General features: G+C 34.6%; 1 protein-coding gene across 7 annotated transcripts in view; it reads left to right on the top strand.

The window, feature by feature from the left end:
• The window catches only part of npnta (nephronectin a), a 68,188-nt gene that overhangs the window by 37,099 nt on the left and 18,381 nt on the right, over nucleotides 1-12,708 (top strand). For 3 of the 7 annotated variants that reach the window (XM_048196300.1, XM_048196295.1, XM_048196297.1), the window contains 3 exons: nucleotides 1,771-1,863; nucleotides 7,905-8,024; nucleotides 10,590-10,709. In XM_048196300.1, coding sequence (XP_048052257.1) covers nucleotides 1,771-1,863; nucleotides 7,905-8,024; nucleotides 10,590-10,709 — 333 coding nt within the window. The remainder of the gene's footprint in view (nucleotides 1-1,770; nucleotides 1,864-7,904; nucleotides 8,025-10,589; nucleotides 10,710-12,708) is intronic. The other 4 variants (XM_048196296.1, XM_048196298.1, XM_048196299.1 and 1 more) reach the window with 2 other exon arrangements.

Below are 12,708 nucleotides of genomic sequence, written 5' to 3' on the forward strand. Positions count from 1 at the left end.
AGAATTCCGGCAGTGTAGACGCTGTTTAATGTATTACTGCCCTCCACAGGTCAAAGTTTGAACTAAATTGTCATATACAATATGCTAGTGCATGCATATAACAATTAGTTCAAACTTTGATGGTTATGGTTTATGGTTAAAAGTATATATATATATATATATATATAAAAAAAAAAAAAAAAAAAATAAAAATAAAAAATATATATATATATATATATATATATATATATATATATATATTTTTTTTTTTTTTTATTTTTAGAAAATGACTTTTGCTAGATAAGACCCTGATTCCTCGCCTGGGATCATGTTCCCAGTTGCCAGTTTTGACCTTCAACCATTTGGAGTCCATTGTCCACTATATGGAGAAAAATACAGGAATGTTTTCATCAAAAACCTTCATGTCTTTTCGACTGAAGAAAGAAAGACATGAACATCTTGGATGACATGGGGGTGAGTAAATTATTAGGAAATTTTAATTTAAAAAAGTGAACTAATCCTTTAATGTGATTTTAGAGATATACTGACCTAACGAAAGCCACATTTTCAGCAAATAGATCTTCATAATTTCATGTGCATCCATACTCTCATTTTCTTTCTTTTTTTCTTCTTTTTTTTATTAGAGCAAGACAATGAGACATACAACGAAAATGTAACACAAAAAAACTAGACATTAACGGTGCAGTACAAATAAATTAGAGATTAACATAAGTACAAAACAAAAACACTATTTACATGTAATTATATGAAGTGCATGAGTTATGTATGTATAATATACCTCTCTATTGAGAGAAATGGGAAGAAAAGAGAAAGAAATAAAAAGAAAAAAGTTGAATAAAATAAATAAATAAACAAAACAAAATAAATAAATAAAAATAAATGATAAATAAAATGATAAAAAAAAAAAGTAAAAGGGAGGAAGAAGGGGGGGGAGGGGGATATAAACCCGATGGGGGTTTACATGGGGCTGTTTGATGTTCAGGCGGTACAGATGAATCTGTCCACTGTTCAGGAGGTATCACTAGGGCATATTCCAAGGCTAAGGTACTCCTACAAAACCTCTCCCAAGCGCTGAGGGGGGAGTGAGTTTATTACGGAGTTTGATGAAATGATATCTATTTAGCCCGATTTATCTACACTGTCCATTCTCAGTGAGCCCCATACAGGTGGTGGTCGCACTATTTAACGAACTCCTACAAAACCTCTCCAAAGCCCTGAGCAGTTTTTTAAGGTATTCGATGTAGTGTTATATGTTTAGCCCGATTTATCCAGGCTGTCCATTCGCATGGAGCCCCATGGTAAGTCCCGGTTTGGGGGGAAGGGGAAGAGGGGAGGGGGACGGAGGGAGAGGAGGGATCGAGAGAGGAAGGGGGAAAAAAAGATAAAGAAAATAGGAAATTGTAATGCACAAGCACACAAAAAAATCCTGTACGCACATGAAAAATGTTCTCGTACGCATGTGAAAGTCTTGTATTTTTTATTTTTGCAAAGGTCCCTTTAGGAGCTCTCGTTTGATGTTGCCAAGTCAATATGGGTGGGGAAAATATGAATGAATGTTATCATAGCCTTCTTTTCACAATCAAACCCATTGTTTAGCTCTGAATGCTGAAGCTAAAAGCATTTCCAGTACCGTTTCATTGTATCTACTAATTTGCATATAATCTTTACTGAATAATGTTATTATTCTCCTCTACAGGAATACTTTTATACATGTTTTTTGTCCACGTTATCCTGTGTGCTGTTATCTGTCTGTTTTCCTCACTCCTAAAGAAGAGCAGGGCTATGTAATCCCCCCATTATGGCACAGTCACCCTCCTGTTTTTGTTCCCATGGACCACCAGCCGATTGCGGTGCCTTCAGAGGGTGAGCTAATCCCCTGTGTGTGATTTTCATGTAAGACCGCTTACGAGATGACACCTGCGTCCGCCCCAAGTGCCACCCCTCTGGCCCACGTGCATGGTGCAGTCTGCTTAGCCGAGCAAGAGTCAATACTTTCCTTTTAGCAGATCCCCAAAGCCTCCACAGGCATGGCCGGAATGACATGGAGAAAGCCATGCATGCCTTGGCAGAAACACACACACATAAAGCCTTTAAGAGGCTGTTATGTTTCACCCTGCTCTCTTTCTCCTACACACACATCCTGTCTGTGTCTGTCAGTTTCTCTGAACTTCTAAAGCAGGGCATCTTTCATCTGCGAGCACTCAAGTGGCTGTCCGGCTGCTCTCCTCTGCTCTCTTCCTCTTTTACTTTCTGCCTGTCTCCTCTATCTCAGACCTCTATCTCAGTTCCCAACAAATATCCTGTCATTCAAAAAGCTATCTGTCATGTTGTTGTTGTTGTTGTTGTTGTTGTCTGCTCCTGAGGTGATTCTGGTCAAGATTTTTCAATCACATTTGCAGTATGGGTTGTAAGTTTCAAGTGAACTGCCCTCACAAAAAAAAATCTATCTATCTATCTATCTATCTATCTATCTATCTATCTATCTATCTATCTATCTATCTATCTATCTATCTATCTATCTATCTATCTATCTATCTATCTATCTATCTAATCCATCCCACTAACCATCCATCCATCCATCCATCCAATCCACCATCCATCCATCCATCCATCCATCCATCCACCCAACCCACTATCTATCCATCCATCCATCCATCCATCCATCCATCCATCCATCCATCCATCCATCCATCCACCCAACCCACTATCTATCCATCCATCCATCCATCCAACCCACCATCCATCCACCCATCCATCCACCCACCCACCATCCATCCAACCCACCATCTATCCATCCATCCATCCATCCATCCATCCATCCAATCCACCATCCATCCATCCATCCACCCAACCCACTATCTATCCATCCATCCATCCATCCAACCCACCATCCATCCACCCATCCATCCATCCACCCACCCACCATCCATCCATCCAACCCACCATCTATCCATCCATCCATCCATCCAATCCACCATCCATCCATCCATCCATCCAATCCATCCATCCATCCATCCATCCAACCCACCATCCATCCATCCACCCACCCACCCACCCACCCACCATCCATCCATCCATCCATCCATCCATCCAATCCACCATCCATCCATCCATCCATCCATCCATCCATCCATCCATCCATCCATCCATCCACCCATCCACCCATCCATCCATCCATCCAGGGACTGAAAATGCAATTAAAAATATATCTTAAAAATGTCTACCAGTGCAAAACACTCTATAATCGACTTTTGCATGAATAAACACATTTACTTAAAATAATTTAAAAAAAAAATCTATTTTTGATTTTACTACATTAACAATAAATGTAGGCATTTTGATGGAAATATTGGTTACCATGGTAAATGTTTTAAGGGTGGTATGATGGCTGGTAAATAATCTTGTTAATCTGTGTTTTTCTCTCTCTGTGTCTCTGTTTCATGTTTTTTTCACTGCTCATAAGTGCAGCACTCAGAAATAGTCTGCGGTCACACTTTCTATACGGTGTAAACTTATTTAGTCTACCTGCTCTCTGTTCTTGGTTTTCAACACCTTCACACCTCCTACCCTTCGTTTTCTCTCTTCCAAACTGGACAGTTTAGGTTTTTTATTATTATTATTATTTCTTATCATTAGTTTGCCATGTGTTGCAGCTCAGAGCTGTCTCCTGTCAAGTATCACTATTCTGGGAATGCGACATTTCATTTCTGCTGTTTTCAGCTTTATTTTAGTTAGCAAAGGGCCATTGAGTCTCCTGTGATGGGTCAGTCTCCTCTTCACCTCCCTTGACAGAAACAGGAGTTGCTTTGTTTTCTTAAACATCTTTCTGAGATGAATTTGTCTACTCGCTGCTTAGAGAGTTGAATTAGAGAGCCTGAACCACACTGAGACTTCAGAAAAATGACATATAGACAAGGAAATGCGAGGCAGACGTGTACAGTAGAGGTTCTGCGATTTTACAGATGATTTGATATCGTATAGCGAGTAAGGTCTGATTAAATATTTAGTTTTTTGGAACTGTATTCCACATTATTTTTTCTTAAAGCTCATAGTTCACCCAAAAATTACAATTCTGTCATTATTCACTCTCCCTCATTGCAATCCATATGGCTTTCTTTCTTCCATGAAACATAAAAGCAGACGTTTGGCAGAATGTTCTGCCTGCCCATCCATGCAATTAATGTGATTTCAAACCTATAGTCAGACTCTTTAAATCACAGAAATACATTATATTTTAAAGAATATAATAGAATACCATTATTTTAAATTGAGCTGAGACATGATTACAGAGGGTTTTTTTCACAGCCTACCTGAAGGCCTCATTATTATGCAGCACCATTAGAAGTTCTTTATGCGATTCTTTTGTCTTCTCAGGTGTAAATGACCCATTATTCATGATGATTCACGCCTCCACGCATACTGTGTTTCTTGACAAAAAGTGTCTTACAAAAACTAAATCAATATATTGTTTTAAATGAACAAGTAGGCATTATAATTTTTACATAATTTTGAAGCAAAAACTCTAGCCTACAACCTCCAATACCCAGAAGTCTTGTAAACACAGATTTAATATATATTTTTGGCCTTATTTCAGTGACTATTTTTTTTTTTTTTTCAATAACCACGCATAAACGTTATTCCTTCAAAAAAACAAACATGTACATACATGTTCCTCACATATTATGGTAGCCTAGTTGGTGCTGAATACAGTGTAATGACACTTTTTCCATTAATATGTTTATGAACAACTGAAAAAAGCACAAATGTCAGGGCATGTCAAAACTTCTCCAGGCCCCAAATCAGCCTCAGACTCCAGAGGGTTAATGACACACACCATAAATTTAATTCATTTACATTTTATTTTGTATTATTTTTACTAAATGATATGATATCTTGATGTATGATAGTAAAAGTAATAAAAATAATAATTGTCCATACAAAGAATGACAAATTAATTAATGACAAAAATACCATGATTCTTTCCCTAGAAGACTTTTTTCTTGTACCACTCCATAATAGTAACTAATGTTTGTATTAACAAAGTGTTGCAAATGCCCAGATGAAATCCACCAGAAAAGAACGTGTCCAGGAAAGGGTCAACGTTATTCAATTATGTCCCTAATCATCATGAAATTGCTGCCTAATTGGGAATTTAAATTCTGAATCTGAGTGCGTAATCACGGCTTCAGCAGCTCACAGCTACAATCTCTGCTTATAGGAATGTTGTACTGTTTGAAAAGGTGTTAAAGATTTAGACTCAATTTTGATTCAACTTTGAAAGCGAGAGATTTAGTTGGTCCTAATAGTCGACTCGTGGGATGATTTTGAGCAGTGATTGTAGCTGTCCTCGCACACCTCTGCTAATCATCCCAGTCGAGTGACCTCCCACCGCTGCCAATTACCATTAATACACTGTGCCATGCATCTATTTAAATCTGTGCCACCTGTCAAATATAGCCAGCATGAACTTCTCTAGAATGCATTCCGTGCATAACCGGCCGCTAAAGATGGCGCCATTCTCTCAGAACTGGGCCATGCCAAAGACACTCATGTACGCCAGCCAGGAGGATCTATTTTCAGTCTGGTGCATGAGACTGCAGGCATCACGCTACGTGTCTGGCCTATAAACTTACAATATTGAGATGTAAGTGATATGAAGCCCAGCTGATGACCCATGTGGTTATATGGTTGAGCACGGCTTAAGCTATATCCCACCCATGTGGTCTTTATTTCAAATAAAAATGAAGCATTTCTTTGCCTTGGTGAAAGAAAACCTCTTGAATGAGGTCTCAACAAAAAGGTTACTTTTGTGCTAGTCAATAATCATTTGAGGAATGGATAAACAATTAAAAAATCACGTAATGTTGTGGATAAATAGATAAAAGAATAATTTATCAAGTAATCAAAATTAATAAATTAAAGGCTTAGTTCACCCAAAAAATCATTAATTACTCACCCTCATGTCGTTCCACACCTGTAAGACCTTCGTTCATCTTCAGAACACAAATTAAGATATTTTTAATGAAATCCGATGGCTCAGTGAGGCCTCCATTGACAGCAATAACAATGCTCAGAAAGGTACTAAAGACATATTTAAAATTCAACCTTCATGTTATGAAGCAACAAGAATACTTATTATGCGGCAAAAAAACAAAATAATGAATTTTCATCAAAATTACGGCTTTATTCAGCAATATCTAGTGATGGGTGATTTTAAAACACTGCTTCATGAAGCTTCGAAGCTTTACAAATCTTCTGTTTCAAATCAGATTGGAGCGTGTATCAAACTGCAAAAGTCACATGATTTCAGTAAATGAGGTTTCGTTACGTCATAAGTGTTTCGAAATTTCAATGGTTCACCACTGGGGGGCGTGACTTTGGCAGTTTGATACACGCTCTGAACCACTGATTCAAAACCACTGATTCATCTTCGAAGCTTTATGAAGCAGTGCTTTGAAATCGTCCATCACTAGATATTGTTGAATAAAGACGTTATTTTGTTTTTTGAGGCACAAAAAGTATTCTCGTCGCTTCATAACATTAAGGTTGAACCACTGTAGTCACATGAACTGTTTTAAATACATCTTTAGTAGCTTTCTGGGCATTGAAAGTGTTAATTATCTTGCTGTCAATGGAGGCCTCACTGAGCCATCGGATTTTATCAAAAAATATCTTAATTTGTGTTCTGAAGATGAACGAAGGTCTTACGGGTGCGGAACGACATGAGGGTGAATAAATGACATAATTTTCATTTTTGGGTGAACTAACCCTTTAATAAAAAATAGTCTATGATAAGCTAATTGAAAATACAATATCTGTTTCACTAAGAATATTGAAATATTTTTTCCACTATTGATCAAATTGAAATCATTAATTTTAGGGCAAATTGCACAGAATTTGGTTTAAAATTTTCACACACTGAAAAGCAGAAACTTTTATTTATTTATTTATTTATTTTGTAAAATGGAAGACACCAGATAATTAATTATCATTGATAAACTGATTGACAATATAGTTTTCAGTTCAGCAATTCAGTGTTATTTTAGTATTATTAGCATACTATTATAGTCTTTATTAATATTTTAAAATTGTATTTTTCATATTTTCTGTTTTCATTTTAATTTTAGTTTTAGTGAAAGTTTTTTTAATTTTTATAATCTTTAGCTTCATTTATTTTTATTTAATTTTGAGTTTTAGTCATTATAGTACCTCAACTTACGTTTGTTTTATTTGTTTTTCTCTTGAATCTAATTCTAATTTCCTTTATTTCAATGATTGAAAATGATTTTTAATCATTTTAGTTTGTTTTATTTAACAGTAACAACACTGTTAATAATGTCATTACAAAGTGATTGATGATTGCATTTTTAATTTTTATATGAATTTTTCTATTATGCGTAGCTCTATTATTGATTTACTTCCTTGGTCTGGCACCCAATCTGCTGTCCTGAAGTTACAGTTTTAAGGTGGTTATGGTTAAAATTGCTACTATATGGCAGTAAGGTTAGTGTTCAAAGCCTAGAAATAGCTTCAAAGTTTAGAATATTTTAAAATATTTAAAGTCTGGTAATGAGAGCATAGTTGACCTTTGCAGAGTTATCAAAAGAAAGAAGTTACGTTTTGTGTGTCAGTATCAAAACCAGTCGTCAGTCGTAGAGTCTTGGAAGCTAAAGTGCAGGTTTGTTAAAGTGCAGCGTCCTGTGGAGCGAGGCGCTCAGAGGTGGGCCTGCCCAGACACGGTGGCCTGCGGCTTCACCTTCTTCCCGCAGACGCCGCCTCACAGGTTTGAAAGGATTGACCTTTCAAATTTGACCTCTGGTTTAAGTCTAATTCCTGCCCCTCTCGGCCTTCCCCTCTCACATGAGGATGTTCTAACCTCCCCCTCTCTGTTCTTCTGTCTGCAGACTTGAACGAGTGTGGCCTCAAGCCTCGGCCCTGTAAACACAGGTGCATGAACACATACGGGAGCTACAAATGCTACTGCCTAAACGGCTACATGCTGTTACCTGATGGGAGCTGTGGAAGTGAGTCACGTCTTGTTGTTTTGCACGTGGTGTCCAACTGTGTCAATCGCTGCCTCGTTCAATAGCTCTTCAGGGCTCTGCTTGGAACAGATGATAGTGCTACCGCAATGTGTATATATTGTTTCTACAAGCTGGATTTCTATAGGCTTTTCAGTATATTGTACCAAAACAGCTTTACAAAGGAAAATCAGATAATACAAAAATACATTCAGCATAAAATTTTGCTTGTTAAAAATAGTTTTAATTTCATAGCTTAACTTAAAAAAGAGAACAAAGAGCAGCATTGTTCTTTAAATGTGCATATGAAAGGTTTTAATTTATCCACATTGAAAAAAAAGAATATCACAATTTTCCTTCTGCATTTTATTTTATTTTATTTTATTAATCATAAATGAAAAACTGCATTAAAAATATTTTATTTTTATAGTTTCATTTAAATTTTATTTTATTTTATTTTATTTTATTTTATTTATTTATTTATTTTTTTTTTTAATGATATGTATTTGCAAGGTTTTATTTTTTCCACAGAAAAAAAGAAAGAAAATGGAATTTTTTTTTCACAAGAAAAACAATTGCAATTTTCCCTTCTGGGTTTTTTTTGTTGTTGTTGTTGTTTGCATTTAAAAGTGTTTTTTTTTTTTTTCAACATTGAAAAAAAATATTTTTCTTCTGTTTTCTTTTTGTTTTGTTTTTATTATTTTGTTTTGTGCATTTAAAAAGGTTTTTTTTTCAACATTGAAAAAAAAGTAAATTTTTCTTCTGTGTTTTGTTTTTTGTTTTGTTTTGTTTTGTTTTGTTTTGTTTTGTTTTGTTTTGTTTTGTTTTGTTTTGTTTTGTTTTGTTTTGTTTTGTGCATTTAAAAGGTTTTTTCCACATTGAAAAAAAGAAAAAAAAGAAAATGGCAATTTTTCCACATGAATAAAAAAACTGCAATTTTCTCTTCTGGGTTTTGTTTTGTTTTGTTTGTTTGCTTTTATTATTATTATTATTATTATTAATATTATTATTATTATTTCATTTAAAATGTTTTATTTTTTTTCAACAATTTTTTTCAAAAATTCGATTTTTTTTTTCTGGGTTTTTTTGTTGTTTTTTTGTTATTTTAGATTTATTTTTTCCACATGCAAAAAAAGAAAGAAAATCACAATTTTGTTTTGTTTTGTTTTGTTTTGTTTTGTTTTGTTTTGTTTTGTTTTGTTTTGTTTTGTTTTGTTTTGTTTTTGTTTTTTGTTTGTTTGTTTTTTAAAAATTGTGCATTTAAAAAAAAAGAAAAAAAGAAAATGGCAATATCTGTATTTTATTTTATATCATTTCATTTTTTTATGCATTTTAAATATATATATATATATTTTTATGCATTTTTTATGCATTTTATTTTTCCCTGTAGGAAGAAAAGAAAGTCACAATTTTCCTTCCCGTATTTTATTTTATTTTGTATTTTATATGTGTTTTTATACTCTCTTCTCCCATACACAAATCATCCTAAGAGCACAGGGTGTCCCTAAACCCTGCAGAGAGCTTTCAAATGACTCACCAAAATATGAGAAAGCTGTGAACTTCAACCCTGCCAGTAAAGGCTAAGTCTTATTGCTGGCCTTAAGCTATCCTCCCTACGCCAAGTGGACTGTGCCTGTGCTTGCCTGGTGCTAAGTGTGCTTCCAGAGGCTTCAAGATTCCGCTCTCTGATAAATATTTTCTCACCTCCCCACAGCTCACACTTTAGCAAACACCACTGAATCACAGAGTTAATCAAAGTATGGAGCGGCCCCTGTGATGTGGGTGGTACAATGATTGTCAATGCTTGGATCACAGATTACTGCATAGTTTGGAGAGGTTGGGTGTTGATCAAAGTCTGCACAGGCTCAAATTATTCATAACTTCATGTCATTAGATGGAAAAAAATGCTTTAACACTGTATGTCATATACTGTACGTGTCAAATATGGCGACTTGAAAATTCAACTTGTTGATGTAATGTGTTCTACACAATTTTTTTAATTGATTTAATTGTGACATTTTAACCTGGCCCAGAACTGATCTATTGCTAAAGATTTCGTAACGCATCTCCTTCTTATTTTATTTCCTTCAAGACTTTAGGGAGTAATTGAGTTTGTTTTTCCATTCTGCATTAGCAGGAACAATGTAGCATCTCCTTTTCTCTGGAGTGTTTTTTACCTCGCTGTCTCGTGGAAACTGGGCTGTACTCTGACGACCCCCTCGACACTAGTTGAGAATGTGGAGTGCTGTTTCTCCGCAGGGCTAATAGATCACTGCACAATCTAATAACGCAAGGTTATCTGCTTCACTGCCCATTTCCTTCAAGGCCATGAAGCTAAATATGGAATAGCGTGTTCCCTTTTCCGACCTGTGGCCTTGCACCCCGTTTAATGGCTGTTCATCTTTTGTCTGTGTTAATTTGCTTGGCTTATATATGGAACATCTATAGGTTCATTATGTTTTCCATGTACGTCTTGTATACTTAAGTGGTTCTCTGTGGTAATGTAAGTGGAGGAAATATATGATTGTATCATAAGTGCTAAACATGGTATCTGTATCTTTCTGTCAGATGCCCGGACATGCAGCATGGCGAATTGCCAGTACGGCTGTGAAGTAATGAAAGGAGAGGTTCGCTGCCAGTGCCCTTCCCCAGGTCTGCAGCTGGCTCCAGATGGCAGGACCTGTGTGGGTATGTGCGCACGGCTGATGCATTACTTTAAAAGGGAATCAAATTTTCCTTGATCTTTAGAAATAAAGCTCATTATGAAAACATACTGCACATTTTCGAACAAAAACTTTCTCGCAAAATAACCATCTATTTAAATCTGCCATTAAAAGTGTCAATAAATATTTAAAATTATATAAATATATTTATAATCAAGTGTGTGTGTGTGTGTGTGTGTGTGTGTGTGTGTGTGTGTGTGTGTGTATATATATATATATATATATATATATATATATATATATATATATATATATATATATATATATACACAGTACAGTCCAAAAGTTTGGAACCACTAAGATTTTTAATGTTTTTAAAAGAAGTTTCGTCTGCTCACCAAGGCTACATTTATTTAATTAAAAATACAGTAAAAAACAGTAATATTGTGAAATATTATTACAATTTAAAATAACTGTGTACTATTTAAATGTATTTAACAAAGTAATTTATTCCTGTGATGCAAAGCTGAATTTTCAGCATCGTTACTCCAGTCTTCAGTGTCACATGATCCTTCAGAAATCATTCTAAAATGCTGATCTGCTGCTCAAGAAACATTTATGATTATTTTCAATGTTGAAAACAGTTGTGTACTTTTTTTTTTTCAGGATTCCTTGATGAATAGAAAGTTCAAAAGAACAGCATTTATCTGAAATACAAAGCTTCTGTAACATTATACACTACCGTTCAAAAGTTTGGGGTCAGTAAGAATTTTTATTGTTATTTTTTTGAAAAGAAATTAAAGAAATGAATACTTTTATTCAGCAAGGATGCATTAAATCAATCAAAAGTGGCAGTAAAGACATTTATAATGTTACAAAAGATTAGATTTCAGATAAACACTGTTCTTTTGAACTTTCTATTCATCAAATAATCCTGAAAAAAAATATTGTACACAAATATTTTGTACAATTGTACACATTAAATGTTTCTTGAGCAGCAGATCAGCATATTAGAATGATTTCTGAAGGATCATGTGACACTGAAGACTGGAGTAATGATGCTGAAAATTCAGCTTTGCATCACAGGAATAAATTACTTTGTGAAATATATTCAAATAGAAAACAGTTATTTTAAATTGTAATAATATTTCACAATATTACTGTTTTTTACTGTATTTTTAATTAAATAAATGTAGCCTTGGTGAGCAGACGAAACTTCTTTTAAAAATATTAAAAATCTTAGTGGTTCCAAACTTTTGGACTGTACTGTATATGTAAGGCAGTACAACTAGAACTCTTCTATTGAATCCAAAAGTTTTAATTATATTTTGCTACATATAAAGGTATTTTGAAGATTTTGAAGTGTCAAGAAGTCATTCGGTTTAACCGTCCAAAGGCCAATACAGCCATTTCATTTGTGATTAAAATATCTTAAAATGTAATAAATGTATATATTTTTTATTCGGGCATGATTTTATATCATCATATGTCAACACAGTACAAAATGGTATTAAAATTATGTGTAGAAATTGTTGCTTTGTTATGAGAAAGAATGTCCGAAAAAATTAATTTCATTGATGTCATTCGGAGTAACCAATATAAAGGGACCATTTTGGATCAAGTCATGCGGTCAATATCATGTGACAGGATGTGGCATCATTCAGACACCTGCAAAGGACCACATGGTCGTGAAGCAAAGTAACTAACTCTTTGAACTATTTGAAAAATTCATGTTTTCACTTGTTCATACACGAAATATCAGGTCATTCGGTACAACCGCTATAAAACATGGAAAATGTTGTAATATTTTAAAAACTTGTACTAAATATAAAATGTTTGATTTTCCTTTTGCTAGCTAGATATCAGACTGTTAGCATTGTTTGAAAATATCGTCATTTGGTATAACCAAAAGTGTCATTCGGTAAAACCAAAATTTTGGTTAAACCGAATCACTTTTTTGGTGACAAATTTTGTCCATCTTGTATATAATGACAAAAGCAGTGTTAATTGATTATAAAAACCAC

The sequence above is a fragment of the Megalobrama amblycephala genome, linkage group LG7, assembly GCF_018812025.1.
Source record: "Megalobrama amblycephala isolate DHTTF-2021 linkage group LG7, ASM1881202v1, whole genome shotgun sequence".
In the NCBI taxonomy this organism is placed as follows: Eukaryota; Metazoa; Chordata; class Actinopteri; order Cypriniformes; family Xenocyprididae; genus Megalobrama; species Megalobrama amblycephala.